The 26,438-nt window shown below is 46.2% G+C and overlaps 1 protein-coding gene across 1 annotated transcript in view; it reads right to left on the bottom strand.

Annotated features, from left to right (window-relative positions):
* The window catches only part of LOC115166812 (unconventional myosin-IXAa), a 41,273-nt gene extending 15,039 nt beyond the window's left edge, over window positions 1-26,234 (bottom strand). The window contains exons 1-16 of the mRNA XM_029720655.1: window positions 26,093-26,234; window positions 25,490-25,529; window positions 25,181-25,303; window positions 22,033-22,224; window positions 19,027-19,149; window positions 16,109-16,258; window positions 12,186-12,496; window positions 9,655-11,568; window positions 8,252-8,354; window positions 7,602-7,802; window positions 6,655-6,758; window positions 3,196-3,326; window positions 2,815-3,038; window positions 1,562-1,681; window positions 1,023-1,211; window positions 180-230 (exon numbers count right to left, since the gene is read on the bottom strand). Of these exons, the coding sequence (XP_029576515.1) occupies window positions 180-230; window positions 1,023-1,211; window positions 1,562-1,681; window positions 2,815-3,038; window positions 3,196-3,326; window positions 6,655-6,758; window positions 7,602-7,802; window positions 8,252-8,354; window positions 9,655-11,568; window positions 12,186-12,496; window positions 16,109-16,258; window positions 19,027-19,149; window positions 22,033-22,224; window positions 25,181-25,303; window positions 25,490-25,529; window positions 26,093-26,166 (4,050 nt within the window). The 5' untranslated portion in view covers window positions 26,167-26,234. The remainder of the gene's footprint in view (window positions 1-179; window positions 231-1,022; window positions 1,212-1,561; window positions 1,682-2,814; window positions 3,039-3,195; window positions 3,327-6,654; window positions 6,759-7,601; window positions 7,803-8,251; window positions 8,355-9,654; window positions 11,569-12,185; window positions 12,497-16,108; window positions 16,259-19,026; window positions 19,150-22,032; window positions 22,225-25,180; window positions 25,304-25,489; window positions 25,530-26,092) is intronic.
* Window positions 26,235-26,438: the final 204 nt, after the last annotated feature.

The following is a 26,438-nucleotide window of genomic DNA, read 5'->3' as shown; positions in this document are numbered from 1 at the left end:
CCGGCTGCGACAGAGTCTAGACTCGATCCCATAATCTCTAGTGGCACAGCTAGTGCCTTAGACCACTGCGCCACTCGGGAGGCCCCCACTGACTATACCTTTAAGATCAGTCTGGCTTCAGTCTCATACCAAATTTGTTGACTACTAGTTAAAAAAAAACAGTAAGAGCAGGCACTCACAATATCGGCATCCTTTTTCCTCCTCTTTTTTCGCTCGGTTTTGGGTACCTGCTGGGAAAGACAACAAAATATAACAGAGCTCTGACAACAACAAATACTGTAATACCCTGATAGCTTACCAATTACTAAGATCGTAAAGACCACAATGCTCTTTTCCAGCAGACACTCTCTTCCAGAGGGGCTTAGTATAGTAGCCAAGGGCTTCATGTGACCAGTACAGTGTTTGAATTAGCCACCTGGAGGTTGGAAGTGGTTAGCACCAGCAGCTAACCCAGTTAACCAGGCCACTGTAGCAATGCTGTACCTGACAACACAAACACACACCCTGAAGCTACCAACATTGCTGCTAGCCCACCTAAATCATGGCTTCAGCTACCAACATTACTGCTAGCCCACCTAAATCATGACTTCAGCTACCAACATTACTGCTAGCCCACCTAAACCATGGCTTCATCTACCAACATTGCTGCTAGCCCACCTAAATCATGGCTTCAGCTACCAACATTACTGCTAGCCCACCTAAATCATGGCTTCAGCTACCAACATTACTGCTAGCCCACCTAAACCATAGCTTCATCTACCAACATTGCTGCTAGCCCACCTAAATCATGGCTTCAGCTACCAACATTACTGCTAGCCCACCTAAATCATGGCTTCAGCTACCAACATTACTGCTAGCCCACCTAAACCATGGCTTCATCTACCAACATTACTGCTAGCCCACCTGAACCATGGTTTTAGCTCAGACTGCATACAGTACACAGTGTGATGCTTAGCTACATAGCCAATGGCTACAATAACAATCAATTGCACCAGACAGAAGGTCAGCGGTGGAGGTGGTACCTTGCTGATGGTGCTGTCCATGGGCTTGTACTCGGTCATGAACTCATCCAGAAAGATCTTGAAGGTGTTGACCCAGACCTTGACGGGTGACTCGCTCCAGTCCCTCTGCTCCAGGCGCATGGTCTTCTCCAGGATCTGCTCGAACAGGGCGTACAGGTCCTTATAGCGGATACTCTTCCCATCATCCATCTGGAGAACACAGAGGGTTAAATCAAAATCATGATGCTAACTACTGCCATTTAAATACATAGGCATTAAGGACACTATTGTAAAGTAGTTACCATGTAACTACTGCCATGTAAATACATAGGCATTAAGGACACTATTGTAAAGTAGTTACCATGTAACTACTAGCCATGTAAATACATAGGCATTAAGGACACTATTGTAAAGTAGTTACCATGTAACTACTGCCATTTAAATACATAGGCATTAAGGACACTATTGTAAAGTAGTTACCATGTAACTACTAGCCATGTAAATACAACGGTATTAGGGAGCCTGGGATTCTAACAGGGTTGTTGCTCTACTGTACTAACCGCTAGAGCAGTAGAGTAGGAGTTGAAGATATTGAGGCGGAACTCCTTCAAGGCCTTTTTAAACACCACGTCCACCATTGTGTCTTTCTTACCGCCATCCTCAGCCACCAGGTCACTGATCTAAACGAAACAAAAACAACTGCTTGATAAAAGGGTTTTCTCGGGCTTCAGTACATGAGCATTATAAAACCACATCAGTCTGGACACTGGACAACCTCAACACCGATATTCAGAATCATCATGTTCAAAACTCAACATTCAAAGAGAGAATTTATATTGGTAATCAACCTGAAAGCTCTACCTTCCTCGTGCTGTTGTAATAACACTCTTTCTTCATCTGCATGTATCTATATATGTGTGTGTGTGTGTGTGTGTGTGTGTGTATGTTCGAGTGTGTGCTTTGTGTCCATGTGTGCGAGTCTGCATATGCAGTGGTGGAAAAAGTAGCTAATTGTCATACTTGAGTAAAAGTAAAGATACCTTAATAGAAAGTTACTCAAGTAAAAGTGAAAGTCACCCAGTAAAATACTACTTGAGTAAAAGTCTAAAAGTATTCAGGTGTAAATATACTTATGTATCAAAAGTGAAAGAAAAAGTATAAATAATTTCAAATTCCTTATATTAAGCAAAGCAGATGGCACCATTTTCTTGTTTTAAAAATGTACGGATAACCCGGGGCACACTTCAACACTCCGACATAATTTATAAAAGATGCACGTGTGTTTAGTGAGTCTGCCAGATCAGAGGCAGCAGGGATGACCAGGTGTTCTCTTGATAAGTCCGTGAATTGGACCATTTCCCTGTCCTGCTAAGCATTGAAAATGTAACGAGTACTTTTGGGTGTCAGGTAAAATGTATGGAGTAAAAAATTATTCAGGAATGTAGTGAAGTAAAAGTAAAAGTAGTCAAAAATATAAAAGTACAGATACCTTAAACACCTATTTATGTAGTACTTTAAAGTATTTTTTACATAAGTACTTTACACCACTGTGCATATGCCTGCATATTTCTGTGTGTGTATGGGTGGGTGTGTCTTTGTGTGGGTGGGTGCGTGTCTCTTTGTGTGAGTGTGTGTGTGTGTGTTTGGGTGTGTGTGTGTGTGGGTGGGTGCGTGTCTGTGTATGGGTGTGTGTGTTTGGGTGGGTGTGTGGGTGGGTGCGTGTCTGGACAGGTGATTGTGTGGGTGCGTGTCTAGACAGGTGATTGTGTGGGGGTGTGTGTGTGTGTGTGTGTGTGTGTGTGTGTGTGTGTACCTTCTTCATGAGGAAGTCGTTCATGCTCCTGTAGTCGTTGGTGCAGGTGAGGATCTGCAGTGCATCGTTCCCCCACTGGGCAGGCTCTAGGGCGACACTGCTAATCTTGACGCTACGCCGCCTCTTCACTTTTGGCGAGGGCTCCTTGTTCTCCTTGAACTCCTTGGCCCCCCGCTCCAGGGTCAGGTCTGGACTACGAGGCGGTGACATGTAATCCTGTCCTGCTGGGAGGGAGGGATGGCGAGACAGACAGAGTAGCAGCATAGTAAGTCCGTTCAAGTCTTCTAGACTCCCTTATTACGTTTGGCAGTGATCTTCACTGTGTCTTCTTCTGACAGTTAAACCTGCTGAACCCCACAATGACCTTTAACCCTCACCCACCTTCTCCCAGCAGTGGCCCCGTGTCTCCGTCATCTGCATCCATGGAGTCACCTCCACAGAACAGCTTCTCTCTGGACGACTTCTTCTCACCCTGCTTCGTCTTGCCCCAGAAACGCATCTTACCACGAACCCTGGTGGGGGGAAAGACAGATCACAGATTCATTAACCCTAATTTGAACCCTGGTGGGGGTAGAGACAGATCTCAGCTTCATTAACCCTAATCTGAACCCTGGTGGGGTGGAGACAGATCTCAGCTTCATTAACCCTAATCTGAACCCTGGTGGGGGTGGAGACAGAACTCAGCTTCATTAACCCTAAACCTGGTGGTAGGAGAGACATCACAGCTTCATTAACCCTAACCCTGGTGGTAGGAGAGACAGATCACAGCTTCATTAACCCTAACCCTGGTGGTAGGAGAGACAGATCACAGCTTCATTAACCCTAACCCTGGTGGCAGGAGAGACAGATCACAGCTTCATTAATCTTAACCTGAACCATGGTGGTAGGAGAGACAGATCACAGCTTCCTTAACCCCAACCATGGTGGTAGGACAGACAGATCACAGCTTCATTAACCCTAATCTGAACCCTAGTGTTAATGATAAAAACTTAAGATTTCCTGGGGAAACAATGTAAGAAATAATACATAAAAAAACTAAATACTGCATACTTTCCTGAGAACGCGAAGCGAGGCGGCCATCTCTGTCGGCACCGGATGTTATCAAACAAGCTAAGCGTCAGTATAGAGACAAAGTAGAGTCGCAATTCAACGGCTCAGACACAAGAGGTATGTGGCAGGGTCTACAGGCAATCACGGACTACAAAAAGAAAACCAGCCCCGTCGCGGACCACGATGTCTTGCTCCCAGACAAACTAAACAACTTCTTTGCTCGCTTTGAGGACAATACAGTGCCAACGACATGGCCGGCTACCAAAACCTGCGGGCTCTCCTTCACCGCAGCCAACGTGAGTAAAATATTTAAACGTGTTAACCCTCACAAGGCTGCCGGCCCAGACAGCATCCCTAACCGCGTCCTCAGAGCATGTGCAGACCAGCTGGCTGGTGTGTTTACAGACATATTCAATCAATCCTTATCCCAGTCTGCTGTTCCCACATGCTTCAAGAGGGCCACCAAAGCTAAGGTAACTGAGCTAAATGACTATCGCACCATAGCACTCACCTCCGTCATCATTAAGTGCTTTGAGAGACTAGTCAAGGATCATATCACCTCCACCCTACCTGACACCCTAGACCCACTCCAATTTGCTTACCGCCCAATAGGTCCACAGACGACGCAATCACAATCAAACTGCCCTAACCCCCCTGGAGAAGAGGAATACCTATGTAAGAATGCTGTTCATCGACTACAGCTCAGCATTTAACACCATAGTACTCGCCAAACTCGTCATTAAGCTCGAGACCCTGGGACTCAACCCCGCCCTGTGCAACTGGGTCCTGGACTTCCTGACGGGCCGCCCCCAGGTGGTGAGGGTAGGAAACAACATCTCCACCCCGCTGATCCTCAACACTGGGGCCCCACAAGGGTGCGTTCTCAGCCCTCTCCTGTACTCCCTGTTCACCCATGACTGCGTGGCCATGCACACCTCCAACTCAATTACCAAGTTTTCAGACGACACTACAGTGGTAGGCTTGATTACCAACAACGACGAGACGGCCTACAGGGAGGAGGTGAGGGCCCTCGGAGTGTGGTGTCAGGAAAATAACCTCACACTCAACGTCAACAAAACAAAGGAGATGATCGTGGACTTCAGGAAACAGAAGAGGGAGCACCCCCCTATCCACATCGACGGGACAGTAGTGGAGGTGGAAAGTTAAGTTCCTCGGCGTACACATCACAGACAAACTGAAATTGTCCACCCACACAGACAGCGTGGTGAAGAAGGCGCAAGAGCGCCTCTTCAACCTCTGGAGACTGAAGAAATTCGGCTTGTCACCAAAAACACTCAAACTTTTACAGATGCACAATCGAGAGCATTCTGTCGGGCTGTATCACAGCCTGGTACGGCAACTGCTCCGCCCACAACAGTAAGGCTCTCCAGAGGGTAGTGAGGTCTGCACAACGCATCACCGGGGGCAAACTACCTGCTCACCAGGACACCTACACCACCTGATGTCACAGGAAGGCCAAAAAGATCATCAAGGAGAACAACCACCCAAGCCACTGCCACTATCATCCAGAAGGCGAGGTCAGTACAGGTGCATCAAAGCTGGGACCGAGAGACTGAAAAACAGCTTTTATCTCAAGGCCATCAGACTGTTAAACAGCCATCACTAACATTGAGTGGCTGCTGCCAACATATTGACTCAGTATCTAGCCACTTTAATAATTAAACATTGGATTTAATAAATGTATCACTAGTCACTTTAAACTATGCCACTTTAAATAATGTTTACATACCCTACACTACTCATCTCAAATGTATATTGTGTACTCGATACCATCTACTGCATCTTGCCTATGCTGTTCAGCCATCACTCATCCATATATATATTTATGTACATATTCTTATTCATTCCTTTACACTTGTGTGTATGAGGTAGTTGTGAAATTGTTAGATTACTTGTTAGATATTACTGCATGGTCAGAACTAGAAGCACAAGCATTTCGCTACACTCACATTAACATCTGCTAACCATGTGTAAGTGATAAATAACATTTGATTTGATTTGACAGCTACAGCACATGGCTTGAAATCACAGCTTGACACTGCTGGTGATCCAACCTTCATAATCCTCCAAAAGCAAACCCATGTCCACCATTTCTATTGAGTATTGACTACTTTTTGATTATTATTGAGGAATCTAACCAAGAAATCATGTGAGGCTATCAAGCCACTCTACCTCATTTGCATTGCTATCTACACTGAGTGTACAAAACATTAAGGAACACCTGCTCTTTCCATGACAGACTGACCAGGTGAATCCAAGTGAAACCTATCATCCCTTATTGATGTCATTTGTTTAATCCACTTCAGTCAGTCAGTCAGAGACAGGTTAAAGGATTTTTAAGCCTTGAGATAATTTAGACATGGATTGTGTATGTGTGCCATTCAGAGGGTGAATGGGCAAGACAAAAGATTTGTGTCTTTGAACGGGGTATGGTAGTAGGTGCCAGGCGGGTCAGTTTGAGAGTGTCAAGAAATGCAACGCTGCTGGGTTTTTCACGCTCAACAGTTTCCCACGTGTATCAAGAATGATCCACCACCCAAAAGACATCCAGCCAACTTGACACAACTGTGGAATGCATTGGAGTCAAAATGGGCCAGCGTCCCTGCGGAACGCTTTCGACACCTTGTAGAGTCCATGTCCCGACAAATTGAGGCTGTTCTGAGGGAAAAAGGGATGCAACTCAATATTAGGAAGGTGTTCTTAATGTTTTGTTCACTCAGTGTATACTCTATTAAAATGACTACAATGGACACCCTGACAGGAACAAACCTTCCATCTGACTGGGCGTTCTTGCGTATCGTGTCAACTTTGGCCAGATCTCCAGATGACATGGCCTTGTGTATCTTCTTCTGTTCCTCAGAGCTGGTGGAAGGCTGAAACACCAATGAATGACACAATATCAACAACATCATACATAAATAGATATGACAGTTAAGAGACTTTTCAATATCTACAGTACTAACTGAAGTCGTGTTACTCTACATCTACGTTTTCCTATCTCACAGGAGACGGGAGGATTATTCCCAACGCCAGTAGATGGCAGTACAACAATAGATTCCTTGACAAAATGTAGCACTTCCACTAGCCTGAGTTGTCAGTTGTACTCAAGTCTAACATTATTCAATACTGTCTATAGCTCACAGTTTTTCACTAGCCTACCTGACTAGCAGTATAGCTAACATGGCTAGCCAGATAGCACAATAAAGATAGTTTATGTTACGCTGAAGTAAAGAGGTCAGGAATGTGTGTTAATTAATCATCAGGGAGGAAGGTCAAGGTTGAGCGATGACCTTCAACCCAGGATCCCAGGGTTCGGTCAGAGAGCAGGGCTACTGGTGAGAAGAGAAAGCTAACAGGCTAACAAGCTACAGTAACACATGCCATGGCTGATTATGCTGACAGAGAGGAAAAAGGAGGAGAGTATCACTTCTGGGCTGTGAAGAAGTGAGGAGACAGGCTAAGTTAGGCTAGAACCTTGATCGGGTTTTAAAGAGAAGAGTGTGTTAGCATCGTTGAAACAGTTTATGCTCGGAGGAAGAGGAAAAATCTAGTTAAAGCGTAGGTTGTTTTAGTTGAGTTGCTCGGTAGCGCAGGTCTACCCAGCCAGTGCTGAAGAGGGTTAACAGCAGGGGGAAAAGATGGCCGTCCCAATGTGAACTTATATTAGTTGAATTGGGGTGTAGGCCGAGGTTTAGGTATGGGTCTGTTTTCTTTACCATCTCTGAGTCACTGAAACACTCAAAGGACTCCTGTTTAGGGATGGTTGGGGCGTAGGGGGGAGGGGAGGAGAGGGGGGGCTTTCCGTCGTACTCATCCTCCTCCGACTCGCCCCCCAGTGAGGAGGTCGGTGTGCGGGTCAGAAAGTCAGAGCGTGTCCGTGCCATGCGGGCTTTCTTTCTGTGGCCCGCCCTGCTGACCTGGTTGACCAAAAACGATATAACAACAGTTGAAACACACTCACAAACAGGCCAATGAACGCTGCTTTCCTCTTTAGGACCTGTGGATACTAGACAGGGTCTTGGATGCCCCGATGTTTCCCTTTTCAATCTGTGCAACTTTCTCTCTGTGTTGCCATCTTTTTATTCCGTCGGTCTCTCTCTCTCTAAGATATGTATTTTTTTAAACATTTTTTATTTAACCTGGCAAGTCAGTTAAGAAAACATTCTTATTTTACAATAATGGCCTACCCCGACCAAACCCTCCCCTAACGTGGATGACGCTGCTCCATATGTAAACACATGCAAACCCTTAGAACATATACAGAAACACACACACAATATTTATTTATCAGTCTGATTATTTAATATGAACATGCAAATACACACAAACATTATGACAAATTCTACCGGCTCTGCCATTCACTCACCTCCTGTGTTCTCAGTCCTATGGTGGGCTTGGTGCTTGAGGAGGGGCCCTCTTTTGGGACTGCTACAGGCTTCTCTTGATTGACAGGCTTCTCCTTGTCAAACCTAAAACACATAGAGTCATTGAGTCAGGGAATGAAGAGGGGGTTAAAGCTGCAATATGTAACTTTTAGAGCGACCTGACCAACTTCACATAGATATGTGAATTATAGATCTGTCATTCTCATTGAAAGCAAGTCTAAGAAGCAGTAGATCAGTTCTATGTGCGCTATTTCTATGCTTCCTGTTAAGTTTAGTTTTGCATCTTTTACTTTTGGTTTTGTACACCAGTTTCAAACAGCTGAAAATACAATGTTTTTGGTTATGGAAAATATATTTCACAGCGGTTTAGATACAATGATTCTCTACAATCATTCTCTACAATCAGAGTTATTGTTTTGTCATAAACTGAAATTAGGCGAACTACTAGAATTTCGCAACCAGGAAACGGTAGAGCGATTTCTGCATATTGTACCTTTAAGTTTCTGTGAAATAGTAAATCATTATTCCAAACCAATTAATTCCCAAGCAACACCTATTTTTCTGATGTTTTTTTAAACTTCTATAATCTTTATGTGAACTATGCATCTATTAGGGCTCTTGGTTTCTTTTCAGAGGTTAAGAATAATGTATGACATACGTTTTTAGGAATAATCTCCCATGTGTATCAATGTCTAGTTGGGTGGTAAAGGCACCTACAGTACATGATAACTCCATGTCTAGTTGGGTGGTAAAGGCACTTACAGTACATGATAACTCCATGTCTAGTTGGGTGGTAAAGGCACCTACAGTACATGATAACTCCATGTCTAGTTGGGTGGTAAAGGCACCTACAGTACATGATAACTCCATGTCTAGTTGGGTGGTAAAGGCACCTACAGTACATGATAACTCCATGTCTAGTTGGTTGGTAAAAGCACCTACAGTACATGATAACTCCATGTCTAGTTGGGTGGTAAAGGCACCTACAGTACATGATAACTCCATGTCTAGTTGGGTGGTAAAAGCACCTACAGTACATGATAACTCCATGTCTAGTTGGGTGGTAAAGGCACCTACAGTACATGATAACTCCATGTCTAGTTGGGTGGTAAAGGCACCTACAGTACATGATAACTCCATGTCTAGTTGGGTGGTAAAGGCACCTACAGTACATGATAACTCCATGTCTAGTTGGGTGGTAAAAGCACCTACAGTACATGATAACTCCATGTCTAGTTGGGTGGTAAAAGCACCTACAGTACATGATAACTCCATGTCTAGTTGGGTGGTAAAGGCACCTACAGTGCATGATAACTCCATGTCTAGTTGGGTGGTAAAGGCACCTACAGTACATGATAACTCCATAGCTGGATTCAATACTCACTTAGAGAACGCCACTCTGTCTTTGGGCGCAAAGAAGATGTTTTCTGACATGTCAGTCATGCTGATGCTGGTGCCCTGATTAGCTGGGGCCTTCTTGGGAACCCTCCCTCTGGCTCCTCCTCCCCCGCCCTCTCTGGACTCCAGGGTCAAATTCGGCGCCCAGCCATCCGCAATGGGTCTCCCATCCCTGGTCTTTGTTTTGGGGGCTGAGGGAGGTGGAGGGAGCCAGGCCTGGTTGGGCTGGGTCTTGTTGGGCTGGGCCTTGTTGGGCTGGGCCTTGTTGGGCTCAGGATGGGGCATGGGGACACTCTGGGTGTCCATCGGCCCAGGAGGAGAGAGGTATGCGTGGGCAGCGGACACAGACTGGGTCCTGGAGGGTGGAGCCAGAGCCAGAGCCGGGGCTCTCTCGATGAGAAGGGAGCTGGGTCTAAGGGGCCTGGGAGAGGTAGCTGCGGTTGCACTCCTGTCTTGGGGGGGCCCTCCCTGCCGGCTCTGCTGGATCCTGACCAGGGCCTCACCCCTCTGCTTCTCCAAAAGTTCCCTCTCGTGCTGGGCGAAGTGGTGCCGCTGTCTCTCCAGAACCTCCTTCTGCTTCCGGATCTGGTCCATCATCTCCCGCTCGTTCTGCTGCTGCAGATGCCGCTGCCTCTCCTCCTTTTCCTCGTTCAGTCGCTCCAGCTTCTCCAGGACCAACTGGTTGGCAGCCGGGACAGGGGTGGGGCCAGAGATGGGGATGACTGGGGCGGGATCTAGTGGTGGAACGGGTGCAGGGACTGGTAGCCGTGGCGATGAAGGGGATTCGCCGGTTTGTGCCGACCCATCACGAACCTCTACAGGGGGAAGACGAACGACGGCACCACCGAGTTCCTCCTGATCCAGGGGGGTTTCCTTCTGCATGCTGATGACCACAACCACGGGTCGCCGTGACGATTCCCGCCTTTGTTTGATTGACTTGGAGACGATGGTGGTACTAGTGGTATCGGCCTCGAGGGGTCGCGAGGAGTCATCGCCAAGACGATGGGTGATGACCAAGCTGCCATCAGTTGACGGGACGTAAAAGGTAGGGAGGTAGTTCTCTATCTTGGGCGGAGGTGGAGAGGCGGCAGCTGGTTCTAGCTTGGCCTGACTCTGACTGTCTGGAGGTGGGGAGGCGGCATCGGACACAGAAGCCCTGGGAGGCTCCTTCGACACGAGGCTGACCTCCGGGGCCTGCTCCAGCTGCACTTCAGAAGAGAGGGGGGAACCAAGCTCCTCCTCATCCGCCAAAGGTGCCCTCTCCCCGAGTATCTCGTCGTCCATGCTGAGTAGCTCGAAGCTGCCCTTGGAGCTCTGGCTGTCGGGGGTTCCGGGTCCCTGGGGGGAGCGGTGAGGCGGGGTGGTGGTGGGGGCCAGCTCGGCCGACCAGCGCCTCTCTTCAGAGGGGGACGAGGCCCCACCACTGCCCGTGGCCCGCACCTTGAGCAGCTCCAGGCTGAACTTGGCCTGCTCCAGCTCCCTCATCCTCCGGCTCTCCCTCTTGGCCCTGGTGGTCTTCTGGCAGGGCTCGTCTAGGGTCCTGGTCCTCTCTCTCACCACCACGGCGGCTGTCGACGAAACTGGCGGTGGTTCCGACTGGGCCCTACCTGAGCTCTCTGCGGCCCTCGCCACTCCTCCCTCACCACCTATTTCTACACCTCGTCCCTCTTTTACCCTCTCCTCCTGGCTGTTCAGTCTCTGGAGGCTCCTTTCCCGCTCCTTGTATGAGCGGTCCTCCCATGTGCTCAGGTCCAGGCCCATGATCCTCACTGGGTGATCGTCTTTTTCTGGCGAGAGGCGCGTCTGTCCATTCTGCAGCAGCTGCTGTTGTTGTTGACTCTCTCTATCCCTCAGCCTCTGCTCTTTCTCCCTCAGTCTCTGCTCCTTCAAATGTCCGAAGCTGTCAATCAAGGAGGCATGGTTACAGCTAAACCAATCACAAGGCAACACCACACCTTCATTGAATCTTAATTCCTTGTTCCTTGACACAAGACAGACTAGACACTTAAAAACATATCACAATCTCTTCCTGTTGAATGTGTCAACTCAAAGTGGCAGCCTTATGGGAGAATGTCCTCCTCTAGCTCAGCTGACTGTTGCTACTTTGTTCTGGGTGTTTATGTAACAACATTATTTGAACAGGAGACTTTTCAGCTGGCAGGCCATGAATTCGAGCACGTCACCAGTTACGACAGGACGTGGAGGAGGATTGGATATAGAATTATGACCAATAAGTACAGTGAATTAACTTTGCAGCAATTTCTAATCTCCATCAATGAGTTGAAATTATGGAGGCATGGAAGTTCAGATGGTCTTCTGTGGCAACACTGCCTTCATCAAATGTTCCATGGCATTTCATATTGATTTCCATGATCATTCATAAGCATCCAGAAACAGTAATGAAGCAAGCTCAGCTGCAGATAGAAATGTAATTTGTAGAACAGACTATTCACTCTCATGTCATGTGGAGAACCATATCTGCTCTAAAGCTTTCTGCAACACTTCACATTAGTTTACCTCTGTCTGGCCAGGTAGCCTTTGCCCACTGCCTGTAGCAGCGCCATGGTGCCACGCAGTCGCAGGTAGGCCTTTCTGGCCATGTGGCAGCGCCAGGCTGTCTGGATGGCGAGTGCCGCCCCCTCCCGTTCTCGCCGCTTCAGCAACGCCCTCCACTCCCTCTGCAGCAGCAGGGCCGCCTCCCGCCACAGCCCGAACCTCCAGCGCTCCTTGTACCCCCGCCAAGCTGTCTGGATGCACAAGGCTGCTCCCTCCTGGATGCTTGGGTCGTAGTCCTCCTCCTGCTTGGACTGGTAGGCACGCCACCATTTCTGTGTGAGGGGAAGTATTTTTTTTATTTAACCTTTATTTAACTAGGCAAGTCTGTTAAGAACAAATTCTTATTTTTCAATGACGGCCCACACCGGCAAAACCCGGACGACGCTGTAGGTGAGATCAGAGCTGTGGATGTTACCGCATTTATAGTATGATGGAATTTATTACGTTTATTGGATTTGAGTCCATCCCTCTGTAGCAACGTCCAATCCCGAATACCCCCCTCCCCCTATGCACGTGTGAAGATCTGATTAAGTAAAAATTCCATCAAGCCAATCAGAAAGCAAGGTGGAGCTATTACCATGTTGCTTATACCTATTCAATCCTCTCAGATTTCCACAAGTGCATAGAGGCTAGGAGCGGCTGGGTCTATTAGGGGGGCTTAACGGTATTAGGAGGGCCTGGGGGGCTAGGAGGGGCTGCGTCTATTAGGGGGGCTTAACGGTATTAGGAGGGCCTGGGGGGCTAGGAGGCTAGGTGTGTTATGGGGGCTTAGCGGTATTAGGAGGCTAGGGGCTAGGTCTGTTAGGGGGGTCTTAGCGGTATTAGGAGGGCCTGGGGGGCTAGGTGTGTTAGGGGGGCTTAGCGGTATTAGGAGGGCCTAGGGGGCTAGGAGGCTAGGTGTGTTAGGGGGGTCTTAGCAGTATTAGGAGGGCCTGGGGGGCTAGGAGACTAGGTCTGTTAGGGGGGCTTAGCGGTATTAGGAGGGCCTGGGGGGCTAGGAGGCTAGGAGTGTTAGGGGGGCTTAGCGGTATTAGGAGAGCCTGGGGGGCTAGGAGGCTAGGTGTGTTAGGGAGGCTTAGCGGTATTAGGAGAGCCTGGGGGGCTAGGAGGCTAGGTGTGTTAGGGAGGCTTAGCGGTATTAGGAGGGCCTGGGGGGCTAGGAGGGGCTGGGATTTGGCACTACTGTATAAAATAATGTTTGGTATAGTCAGGGAAAATGTTGTCAAAACAGGACACAAGGCTATCCAAACTTGGATGATTACACAAAGAGCAAAAGCAGGCTCAGCAGAGATAAAAGAAATGCATGAACTGTTTGACAGACCTTTTGTTCTCCTGCTCTGGGAACATCACCACAACTCCTCCATAAGATGCTTTATTTCCTTTTGTTAGCTCTCTCCCTCAGTCTCTGGCTATTAACACTTCTACCCATTGATTGGATTTATTTTTATTTTCAACCAGGCAAAGCCAAAACACCCGAGTCTCTTTCCAAAGGACCAATTAGGCGGTTCCAGTGTAAACAGATATAATATGAGGCCCTCTCCAAGCAAGGAAGGGAGAAGTGTTTAACAGGGAAACATTAAAGGGGGAGGTATAGCAAGGGTAGATGCCCTTATCCATTTGGTTAATTTTTTGTTTAGTTTTTTTGTTTCTTTTATACTGTTTTTCACACTGTGTATTCATATACTGTATTCTTCACATATCTCTTTCTAATATATCTACTACGGAACATTGCATTTTGTTACACTGTTCATTCACACTGAATATCTATATACTGGATTCCTGACATAGAACACTAATATATCTACCGTTTGGATAACTGATAGTGTATACTGGATTCGTTTGGATAACTGATAGTGTATACTGGATTCGTTTGGATTACTGATAGTGTATACTGGATTCGTTTGGATAACTGATAGTGTATACTGGATTCGTTTGGATAACTGATAGTGTATACTGGATTCGTTTGGATAACTGATAGTGTATACTGGATTCGTTTGGATAACTGATAGTGTATACTGGATTCGTTTGGATAACTGATAGTGTATACTGGATTTGTTTGGATTCGTTTGGATAACTGATAGTGTATACTGGATTCGTTTGGATAACTGATAGTGTATACTGGATTCGTTTGGATAACTGATAGTGTATACTGGATTCGTTTGGATAACTGATAGTGTATACTGGATTCGTTTGGATTACTGATAGTGTATACCGGATTCGTTTGGATTACTGATAGTGTATACTGGATTCGTTTGGATTACTGATAGTGTATACTGGATTCGTTTGGATTACTGATAGTGTATACTGGATTAGCTCTGACATTCCTGATAGTGTATACTGGATTAGCTCTGACATTCCTGATTTCTTCTTTCTAGTTTGATTATAATTATTTGTGTACTTGTTTGCCAATTTGGCTGCACTGTTAGGATCTAGTTACACAAGCACTTCGCTGCACCTGCTATAATGTCTGTCAAACTGTATACGTGACCAATAAACATTTATTTAATTTTGATTTTATCATGGAGTGCCAGAAGCATTGCAGGGTTTCATTCCAACCAGGCACCACACCTCACTCTACTAATCACCTCACCAACTGTGCTAGTTGATCAATATAAGTGATTGGATAATTTACACCAAGGTCTCAAAGATCTAAAGCAAAACAGGTCCACTGAAAACCCTGAAGTACCGATCCTTGAGGTGTGTTAAATCCATTCCCATTCATAGCCAACTTCTCTAGTACAACAATGTCCCTGTTTATGAAAGGACTTAGTGTTTGGTTTCCGCTGGATACTGTAACGTAACTGAATCAACAATTGCATAATTACTAGGATCAAATATCTGGTATGAGTCTTAGATTGTGATCGTGGAAGTTGAATGACATCCAAAACAAAGTTGAGGAACGGTCAAGAGAAATAGTTTAGCTAATTCACAGAATTTTCCACAAAAATAAATTGTGGGATTTTGTAAGATTACTGAAAGAGCTCTGAATCTAAACATCCCTCCATAACACATACAAATTAAATATCTTGCTGGCCCATCAAACCCGGGCTGAGCAAGACTGCACAGATGAGGACTGACACACAACATTTGGATGAGAAGCATTCCTGCCTCAGTTCAATAACATTATTTCCCACTTAAATCCATTTACTAAATACTAAATAAATATCACATATACTAACAAACTGGTACGTATCAAGCCTGGATGTACTATAGATCATTTACACAGTTAATATCACCAGCTACGGGGCTGAGAGCCACAGAACAGTGTGTACAGACTTTCTACCAGCCCGGCGCCAACACACCTGATTCAACTAACCAAGACCCTGATTGCATGCAACTGTAAAGAAACAAAAGCCTGCATACCCCTGTAACAGGACCATGCAACTGTAAAGAAACAAAAGCCTGCATACCCCTGTAACAGGACCATGCAACTGTAAAGAAACAAAAGCCTTCATACCCCTGTAACAGGACCATGCAACTGTAAAGAAACAAAAGCCTTCATACCCCTGTAACAGGACCATGCAACTGTAAAGAAACAAAAGCCTTCATACCCCTGTAACAGGACCATGCAACTGTAAAGAAACAAAAGCCTGCATACCCTTGTAGCAGGACCATGCAACTGTAAAGAAACAAAAGCCTGCATACCCTTGTAGCAGGACCAGGGTTGGTGCCCTGTGCCCACTCATTTTCCCTGGGTGATGAGGCTATAAGAAGGGGACTGTCCCTGCCCCTGGGTGATGAGGCTATAAGAAGGGGACTGTCCCTGCCCCTGGGTGATGAGGCTATAAGAAGGGGACTGTCCCTGTCCCTGGGTGATGAGGCTATAAGAAGGGGACTGTCCCTGTCCCTGGGTGATGAGGCTATGAGAAGGGAACAGTGGTTACCTGGATGGTTGTGGCAGCCAGTCTCATACTGATGAAGTGTTTCCTCTCCAGCAGGGCCCTGAAGCGGCGCTGCAGAGTGACGATACGGTTCAGGACCTCCCTGTGGAGCAATGCCTGCAGCCGCTGACGCTCCACCTCCCGCAGGAACACCTGACAGTGGACACAATGAGTGGCACATCATACACACACATACATATATATATACACACACACACACACACACACACTCACTCTCACTGTTCAAGTATGGACCTCCCCCTCCCTGGATGATCAGACACAGGGGCACAAGAATTTCAGGAATGGAACTATGGGCTGCTAATTATAGACATCAAACCAAAGGAATAGTGCTGGACCCATCTATCAGTCCGTGTGTGTGTGTGTGTGTGTGTGTGTGTCAGAGGTACTGTCCATACTTGGGGTATGTTCTTTATAACATCCTGTCTCCCAGAAAGACTACAGTGCTGGTAATATAATGTCACTGCTCCTTATTTTTCTGTTTGTATATTTAACTAAGTTCAATAACCTAAAGCAGGGCTGAATCTCCACCACCCCTGTGGAGACTGAAACTGATGGTCACCTACCACTCATGAAGACAAACATGATGGATAATTTTTTATTCTAGCTAGAAGGACAATGCAAGGCCTGTCTGTTCTGTTGTAGTATAGTTCATTAGCCCAGCATCTATGTTTTAAGGATGTGCATTTGGCCACAAACGTTTCTATAGATAAGGCCTTATGGCACATCCTCATATCCCCATGGGGGTACAATATACTACAGAAAACAAGACAATTGGATACAATTGTTGATACCTTGACTAAAAAGTCTCAATTTTATCCCTTCCTCTTGGTTTTAATCTACTGTAGTGACAGGCAGCGGGGTGAATAGTACCATGGTTTTAATCTACTGTAGCGACAGGCAGCTGGGTGAATAGTACCATGGTTTTAATCTACTGTAGTGACAGGCAGCTGGGTGAATAGTACCATGGTTTTAATCTACTGTAGTGACAGGCAGCTGGGTGAATAGTACCATGGTTTTAATCTACTGTAGTGACAGGCAGCTGGGTGAATAGTACCATGGTTTTAATCTACTATAGTGACAGGCAGCTGGGTGAATAGTACCATGGTTTTAATCTACTGTAGTGACAGGCAGCTGGGTGAATAGTACCATGGTTTTAATCTACTGTAGTGACAGGCAGCTGGGTGAATAGTACCATGGTTTTAATCTACTGTAGTGACAGGCAGCGGGGTGAATAGTACCATGGTTTTAATCTACTGTAGTGACAGGCAGCTGGGTGAATAGTACCATGGTTATAATCTACTGTAGTGACAGGCAGCTGGGTGAATAGTACCATGGTTATAATCTACTGTAGTGACAGGCAGCTGGGTGAATAGTACCATGGTTATAATCTACTGTAGTGACAGGCAGCTGGGTGAATAGTACCATGGTTTTAATCTACTGTAGTGACAGGCAGCTGGGTGAATAGTACCATGGTTTTAATCTACTGTAGTGACAGGCAGCTGGGTGAATAGTACCATGGTTTTAATCTACTGTAGTGACAGGCAGCGGGGTGAATAGTACCATGGTTTTAATCTACAGTAGCGACAGGCAGCGGGGTGAATAGTACCATGGTTTTAATCTACTGTAGCGACAGGCAGCGGGGTGAATAGTAGCATGGTTTTAATCTACTGTAGCGACAGGCAGCTGGGTGAATAGTACCATGGTTTTAATCTACTGTAGTGACAGGCAGCTGGGTGAATAGTACCATGGTTTTAATCTACTGTAGCGACAGGCAGCGGGGTGAATAGTACCATGGTTTTAATCTACTGTAGCGACAGGCAGCGGGGTGAATAGTACCATGGTTTTAATCTACTGTAGCGACAGGCAGCGGGGTGAATAGTACCATGGTTTTAATCTACTGTAGCGACAGGCAGCGGGGTGAATAGTACCATGGTTTTAATCTACTGTAGTGACAGGCAGCTGGGTGAATAGTACCATGGTTTTAATCTACTGTAGTGACAGGCAGCGGGGTGAATAGTACCATGGTTTTAATCTACTGTAGTGACAGGCAGCGGGGTGAATAGTACCATGGTTTTAATCTACTGTAGTGACAGGCAGCGGGGTGAAGAGTACCATGGTTTTAATCTACTGTAGTGACAGGCAGCGGGGTGAAGAGTACCATGGTTTTAATCTACTGTAGCGACAGGCAGCTGGGTGAATAGTACCATGGTTTTAATCTACTGTAGCGACAGGCAGCGGGGTGAATAGTACCATGGTTTTAATCTACTGTAGAGACAGGCAGCTGGGTGAATAGTACCATGGTTTTAATCTACTGTAGTGACAGGCAGCGGGGTGAATAGTACCATGGTTTTAATCTACTGTAGCGACAGGCAGCTGGGTGAATAGTACCATGGTTTTAATCTACTGTAGCGACAGGCAGCTGGGTGAATAGTACCATGGTTTTAATCTACTGTAGCGACAGGCAGCTGGGTGAATAGTACCATGGTTTTAATCTACTGTAGTGACAGGCAGCTGGGTGAATAGTACCATGGTTTTAATCTACTGTAGTGACAGGCAGCTGGGTGAATAGTACCATGGTTTTAATCTACTGTAGAGACAGGCAGCTGGGTGAATAGTACCATGGTTTTAATCTACTGTAGTGACAGGCAGCGGGGTGAATAGTACCATGGTTTTAATCTACTGTAGTGACAGGCAGCGGGGTGAATAGTACCATGGTTTTAATCTACTGTAGTGACGACAGGCAGCGGGGTGAATAGTACCATGGTTTTAATCTACTGTAGTGACGACAGGCAGCGGGGTGAATAGTACCATGGTTTTAATCTACTGTAGCGACAGGCAGCTGGGTGAATAGTACCATGGTTTTAATCTACTGTAGCAACAGGCAGCGGGGTGAATAATACCATGGTTTTGCCAACTTGGTATCCATCGGGTGCAAGGTCCACCTGGCCCAGGTACTGTCCGATGCCTTCCTGGGTGGCACTGGTGCCCTCGGGTAGCAGCACGCGGAAGTGACGGATGAAATCCTGCCAGGCAAGAAGAGGGAAAAGGAGAAACACACACAAAAAACGGTTATTATAAATGTAGGAGGCGGTCCTCAACGGCCACGGTGTCTACTGGTTGACTCTTCTCTATGGCACTGTACTGATCAGCTGTTTGGCTGGCCTTCTCTCCCTTGGTCTGAATCTGTCGCAGGCAGCACAAACCACTGCAGCCCCTGAGGATTGGCGCTGTTCATTTCTAAGTGACATCACCAGCCAGTCTGTAAAGGAACATCTCTTAGCTTCACTCTACAGGAGCGACACAGAGGACAAGATCCAGTTCGGGGCACATGTGGTTTTAGGGATAGTCCATGGTGATATTTACAGGGAGACTAACATCATCGAAAAAATATTCCCCCTCCCACTCCCCCAAACGGAGGCCCGTTGTCTGATGTCAACAAAGTCGGCAGTCTGGGAAACTGGTGAAGGCCGTAGGGGTGTGGCTGACTGACTGAGAAACAGATGCTGTGTTTTTACAATTACCCCCACGTTTCATTAAAGACTATAGAGGCCCTGTTCTCCACACTGCTCTCAGGACAGTCTTCAGAAGATGACACGCGCTCCAGATATTTTTCATCATCATAGAGGACCGCAGCTCTAATATGTCAGGGGAATTCAGATAAATGAGAATGTCAAGCTGAGGCTAAAACTAGCTAGTGTTATGAGTAAGTTAATGAGGGTACGGGCGGGGCATTCCTTCTCGTTTCACCATCAAGGTTGTGTATTACAAACGTTCCATCACAGTGGTTTTGCCCGGTGATCTAATGTTTGGCTTCCACAGATGTAAACACTAGTTCAACGATTCCTTACAGGACAAGCAATATGCAAAAAATAAAGGTGATGCTACTATAAAACTGAAGGATTTGCTAAAAGTACAGTAACAAGCTAGACAATCTATAACATTATTGTGACATTACTGTACCCAACTAGTGATATTCAAATGCCACCTAACTTAAGAGCACTGTCCTAATAGTCCCACTATACTATCATACAAACATCAAACTTAAAGTCTTCGAGACAATATGGCCACCACTTCAAATCGCAAGCAATTCATTTCTTACAGCAGACGCCTTTGTTTGCTTAATGAATAGCACGACATGTTGCATACAACTGATCCCAATCACCAAGCCAACGGAAACACAGAAAGAAGTGGAAACAATGACTCAGACGTTGGACTTGACTCGGAGGTTACTGAGCAACAGAGGACTTGACTCGGAGGTTACTGAGCAACAGAGGACTTGACTCGGAGGTTACTGAGCAACAGAGGACTTGACTCGGAGGTTACTGAGCAACAGAGGACTTGACTCGGAGGTTACTGAGGAATAGAAGAAATTGCATCAGGGCTCGAGTCCACACCACCTTTGGACAGAAGGAAAATGTTAATGCGGTCACTAATGAGTGACTGAAACTTTCACTCTGTTTCATGTTTCCAGGAGAGAAGACAGGCAGATTAACACTGACTAATGTCTACGATGTGAGTGCTTCCAGGAGGGAAGACAGGAGATTAACACTGACTAATGTCTACGATGTGAGTGCTTCCAGGAGGGAAGACAGGAGATTAACACTGACTAATGTCTACGATGTGAGACAGACTGGTAGATGGGGTAAATTAGGGATGAGAGTGTGTGTGCATCTATGTATATATGTTTGTGTATGTGTAACAATGTCCCCTTTTCAGGACCCTGTCTTTCAAAGATAATTTGTAAAAATCCAAATAACTTCACAGATCTTCATTGTAAAGGGTTTAAACACTGTTTCCCATGCTTGTTCAATGAACCATAAACAATGAATGAACATGCACCTGTGTAACGGTCGAGAAGACACTAACATCTTACAGACGGTAGATAATTAAGGTCACAGTTATGAAAACTTAGGACACTAAAGAGGCCTTTCTACTGACTCTGAAAAACACCAAAAGAAAGATGCCCTGCACGGAGCCGTGAGGACTGCAGATGTGGCTAGGGCAATAAATTGCAATGTCCGTACTGTGAGACGCCTAAGACAGTGCTACAGGGAGACAGGATGGACAGCTGATCGTCCTCGCAGTGGCAGACCACGTGTAACAACACCTGCACAGGATCGGTACATCTGAACATCACACCTGCGGGACAGGTACAGGATGGCAACAACAACTGCCCTAGTTACACCAGGAACGCACAATCCCTCCATCAGTGCTCAAACTGTCCGCAATAGGCTGAGAGAGGCTGGACTGTGGGCCTGTTGTAAGGTAGGTCCTCACCAGACATCACCGGCAACAAAGTCACCTATGGGCACAAACCCACCGTTGCTGGACCAGACAGGACTGGCAAAAAGTGTTCTTCACTGACAAGTCGCGGTTTTGTCTCACCAGGGGTGATGGTCGGATTCGCGTTTATCGTCGAAGGAATGAGCGTTACACCGAGGCCTGTACTCTAGAGTGGGATCGATTTGGAGCTGGAGGGTCCGTCATGATCTGGGGCAGTGTGTCACATTCCCCCCAGAAATGTCTGGGAACTTGCAGGTGCCTTGGTGGAAGAGTGGGGTAACATCTCACAGTAAGAACTGGCAAATCTGGTGCAGTCCATGAGGAGATACACTGCAGTACTTAATGCAGCTGGTGGCCACACCAGATTCTGACTGTTACTTTTGATTTTGACCCCCCCCCTTGTTCAGGAACACATTATTCAATTTCTGTTAGTGACATGTCTGTGGAACTTGTTCAGTTTATGTCTCAGTTGTGGAATCTTGTAATGTTCATACAAATATTTACACATGTTAAGTTTGCTGAAAATAAACGCAGTTGACAGTGAGAGGACGTTTCTTTTTTGTTTGTGTGTGTGTGTATGTGAGTTTGCGTACATGTCTGTGCATCTGTATAAAACCGCTTACCTGGAAGGTGTACTTGATGCTGTAGCCTGACTGGCGGATGCGCACGGTCTCCAGCATACCCGTGTAGCGTAGCTGCCTGAGCACCAGGCCATCGTTGAAGCGCAGGGGCAGCTTCTCTGCATTGGAACGGATGCATTTGACAAAGTAGGGCTCTGATTGGCCCAGAGTCTCCATCAGCTTATTGAGAGAGGCCTGTGGTAGGACAGATCAGGGGTGCCATCATTAGTCCAAAGCATTTATCAAAAAAACACTGTTTACTCCAAACGGAAAACGTTTCTATTAGACAAATTCAGGTAGGCCCCTCCCTGTTTCGTTTGCTTCTGTTTGGTTCCTAGTGAATACATACCAGGGCATTGACATCACCAAAAACATATTAAAACATCGTATAAACAGACAGAAATAATACACGGCACATTGGCTTTGTTGGTTTTATAGCAGGGAGGAGTGGTTTTGTTGGTGTACTGTGGCTGGTTTTATAGCAGGGAGGAGTGGTTTTGTTGGTGTACTGTGGCTGGTTTTATAGCAGGGAGGAGTGGTTTGTTGGTGTACTGTGGCTGGTTTTATAGCAGGGAGGAGTGGTTTGTTGGTGTACTGTGGCTGGTTTTATAGCAGGGAGGAGTGGTTTTGTTGGTGTACTGTGGCTTGTTTTATAGCAGGGAGGAGTGGTTTTGTTGGTGTACTGTGGCTGGTTTTATAGCAGGGAGGAGTGGTTTTGTTGGTGTACTGTGGCTGGTTTTATAGCAGGGAGGAGTGGTTTTGTTGGTGTACTGTGGCTGGTTTTATAGCAGGGAGGAGTGGTTTTGTCTGGTGTGAATAAATTGTTGTCCTATCTTTCTAACCTTTTTTACCACATAATAAAAGACTGTCTATGATAAAAGGCTAGTGTGTCGTTAGCTGCTGTAGCATGGAGGGTCGGGGTGAGGAGAGAGACGGGTCCTCTCGGGTTCTCTTCCTCCGGACAACAAGAAACAGACTGGGTGAGGTCCATCTGATGACATACGTGCCAAAGCTGTGTGTGTGTGTGTGAGAGTGAATGTGTGTGTATGAATATGTGTGCATGTACAGTACCAGTCAACCCCCCCCCCACCTTGTCACAACACAACTGATTGGCTCAAACGCATTAAGAAGGAAAGAAATTACACAAATTAACTTAACAAGGCACACCTGTTAATTGAAATGCATTCCACCTCATGAAGCTGGTTGAGAGAATGCCAAGAGTTTGCAAAGCTGTCATCAAGGCAAAGGGTGGCTACTTTGAAGAATCTCAAATATATTTTGATTTGTTGGGGTGAGGAGAGAGACACTTTTTTGGTTACTACATGATTTTATATGTGTTATTTCATAGTTTTGATGTCTTCACCATTATTCTACAATGTAGAAAATAGTAAAAATAAAGAAAAACCATTGAACGACTAGGTTTGTCCAAGCTTTTGACTGGTACTGTATATATGTGTATGTGTATGTGTATGTGTGTGTGTGTGTGTGTGTGTGGCTATTTCAGTGGCCAGGAATGCACTCCCCCCCCCCACTCTGCTCAGAAGATAAAAGCAATCAGCCACACAACAGGATGTGGGAAGTGATGTCACCACTCGCAGCCTTCTGCCCAGGCTTCCTGCCAGCCAGAGAGGGTTAGAGTACAGGCCAGGGCTGGGGGATAGGGGATTGTTGTTGTGGGGGTGGTCACGCCTCTTTACTCTCATACTGCGTCCCAAATGCCCCCCCTACTCCAGGTCCAGGTCAAAACTAGTTCACTATGTATGTAGGGAAAAGGGAATCATTTGGGACTCGTCCTCCCCCACTGTGAGCCAGGAGCAATAGAGACAGCCAGGCATGAGAAAAGACACAACAGAGGAGTTAAGAAAGACAAGATGGTGGGAGGGGATGGAGAGAAGATTACAGCTGTGATAAAGGGGATGCTCATAACTGAGATGAGTTGACAACGTCCCCTTCTGTTTCATCAGCCTACTCAGCTGGTCTTAGAGAAGATGGGGACTTCCATATTTGGCGACTATTAAGTCTTTTTAAAACCTAGTTTGAAAGTAACTGTTCTTTCTGGAAGGTGTGCTGCGCCATTTTCCCTACATTTTCCCCAACATAGTCCAGCAATTTGAGTTCAACCAATGAGCATCAGGCCCTTGCCATATGAGAGACAGCTAGCAAGATGCATATGATGAACACACAGCAGGGCGAGAGCAATGACGTGTAGCACATATGTGATGAGGTACGCGATTTTCTGGGAACACTTTTGGCTCGTGAGCACTATTTTCAGAACTACTGGCTAAAAAGTATACAAAAGTGCTGGAGAATCTTTTTAATATAAAATAGCAAATGGGTTTTATTCCTTTCTTTTTGACATGGTCAAATCTGCTCAACTGAGCTTAACATTCATCATCAGGGATCACACTAGTTTCCAAAGTGACAGAGACATGGACATGTTCTGGACAAGAGATGCTTTTTATGGCCTATTAAATTGTACTATTTCCCCCATCCAGACATGATGTCATCGTTGTCTTTTGGGTGGGATGCTAAAAAGATGACAGACAGACAAGGTTGTAAAAAGACGTCACAGGCTGGGATCAGACAGACAGACAGACAGACAGACAGACAGACAGACAGACAGACAGACAGACGAGGTTATAAAAAGACGTTACAAGCTGGGACCTGACAGTGAGTGGATAGACAGACAGGCAGGCAGAGGGAGGAGGTTGTAACAGACAGCTCATGGGACAACACCCAGAGTTCCAGAGAACATCCATACTGTCAGCTGGACTCAGCTGGTCACTTCCAATACACATCCCAGATAAGTGGAGTATAGAGACGTTACCCCTAACCACTGATCTGAGGTCAGTTTTGTCTTTTATCCCCTGAAACACAGGTGTCAAACTCCAGTCCTCGAGGGCCTGCGGGTCATCGCTCCTCCCTTGCACTTGATTGATTAATTAATTAAGGTCACTGATTAGTTAGGAACTCCCCTCACTTTGTTGTCTAGGTCTTAAAATGGGCGTAATTGGACATGAATATAAATTATATATCAAAAACCAGCAGCCTCATGGCTCGCCAGGATTTAAGTTTGACACCCTTGCCCTAATAGTTAAGGGCATGATTTGGGAAAGATACACTGATCTGTGCCTAAGGGGGACTGACTGACCTGGAACTGAGCGCTGATGCTGGGTGGTTTCTTCTTCTTGTGGAGGTGGAGGAGGGACTTGGTGATGCGGTCGTGCAACGTCAGGTTGCTGAGGTACTTTAGGGACTTGACGTCAAGCAAGTGCTGCGGTAACAGAGAAGAACACACAGCCAGTATGAGTCAGCACTAGTACCATCACTAGAGGTTTAAACACAAGGTGGCTTAACAAGGTGGCTTAACAAGGTGGCTTAACAAGGTGGCTTAACAAGGTGGCTTAACAAGGTGGCTTAACAAGGTGGCTTAACAAGGTGGCTTAACAAGGTGGCTTACCTTTGGAAGACTGGGCTTTGATTTGTAGTTTTTGTTTCTCCTGGTAAAAGAGAGCAGATGGTTTTAGGGACAGAAGAATATCTACACTGCGTCTTCTCTACCAGGCCAAAATAGGGCTTAAAGAGGAGTGGTGTAGGAGGTTTGAGACAGAAACAGTCAGTCCTGACAGTAACTTAAGGAGTGGTGTAGGGGGTTTGAGACAGAAACAGTCAGTCCTGACAGTAACTTAAGGAGTGGTGTAGGGGGTTTGAGACAGAAACAGTCAGTCCTGACAGTAACTTAAGGAGTGGTGTAGGGGGTTTGAGACAGAAACAGTCAGTCCTGACAGTAACTTAAGGAGTGGTGTAGGGGGTTTGAGACAGAAACAGTCAGTCCTGACAGTAACTTAAGGAGTGGTGTAGGAGGTTTGAGACAGAAACAGTCAGTCCTGACAGTAACTTAAGGAGTGGTGTAGGGGGTTTGAGACAGAAACAGTCAGTCCTGACAGTAACTTAAGGAGTGGTGTAGGGGGTTTGAGACAGAAACAGTCAGTCCTGACAGTAACTTAAGGAGTGTGGTGGTGGGTGGGTGACTGGTGTTAAACTAAGATGTTGAGTCACTCACATGAGGATGCCGTGGGCTCTCTCCAGGAGCTTGCTGCTGGTGGAGTTGACAAAAATTCCTCCGTCCTCTTCCATGTTGGACCCGCTGGATGACAGGTGGCCCTGCCGCCCACCACGCCCATTCCAGCCCACACCATCCCTGGTTAGGAAGTTTCAAATGATCCACAGTTAAAAATATGCCTTGAGAAAATATAGAGATTTCATTTTAGCTGGACAACTTGGAAAGAGCTGGGAAAAAGCTTAAATAAGAAAACCATTGACCAACATTGACTGTATTTCATGTCCTGTAGACATATTAAGCACCACTACAAATGGGATATGCTATCCTAGCCCTAGGTTCTGCAGTG

This window comes from Salmo trutta, chromosome 29 (genome assembly GCF_901001165.1).
Source record: "Salmo trutta chromosome 29, fSalTru1.1, whole genome shotgun sequence".
NCBI lineage: Eukaryota > Metazoa > Chordata > Actinopteri > Salmoniformes > Salmonidae > Salmo > Salmo trutta.
Note: the sequence above shows the minus strand (reverse complement) of the source record. Positions and strands in the feature narration are given on the sequence as shown.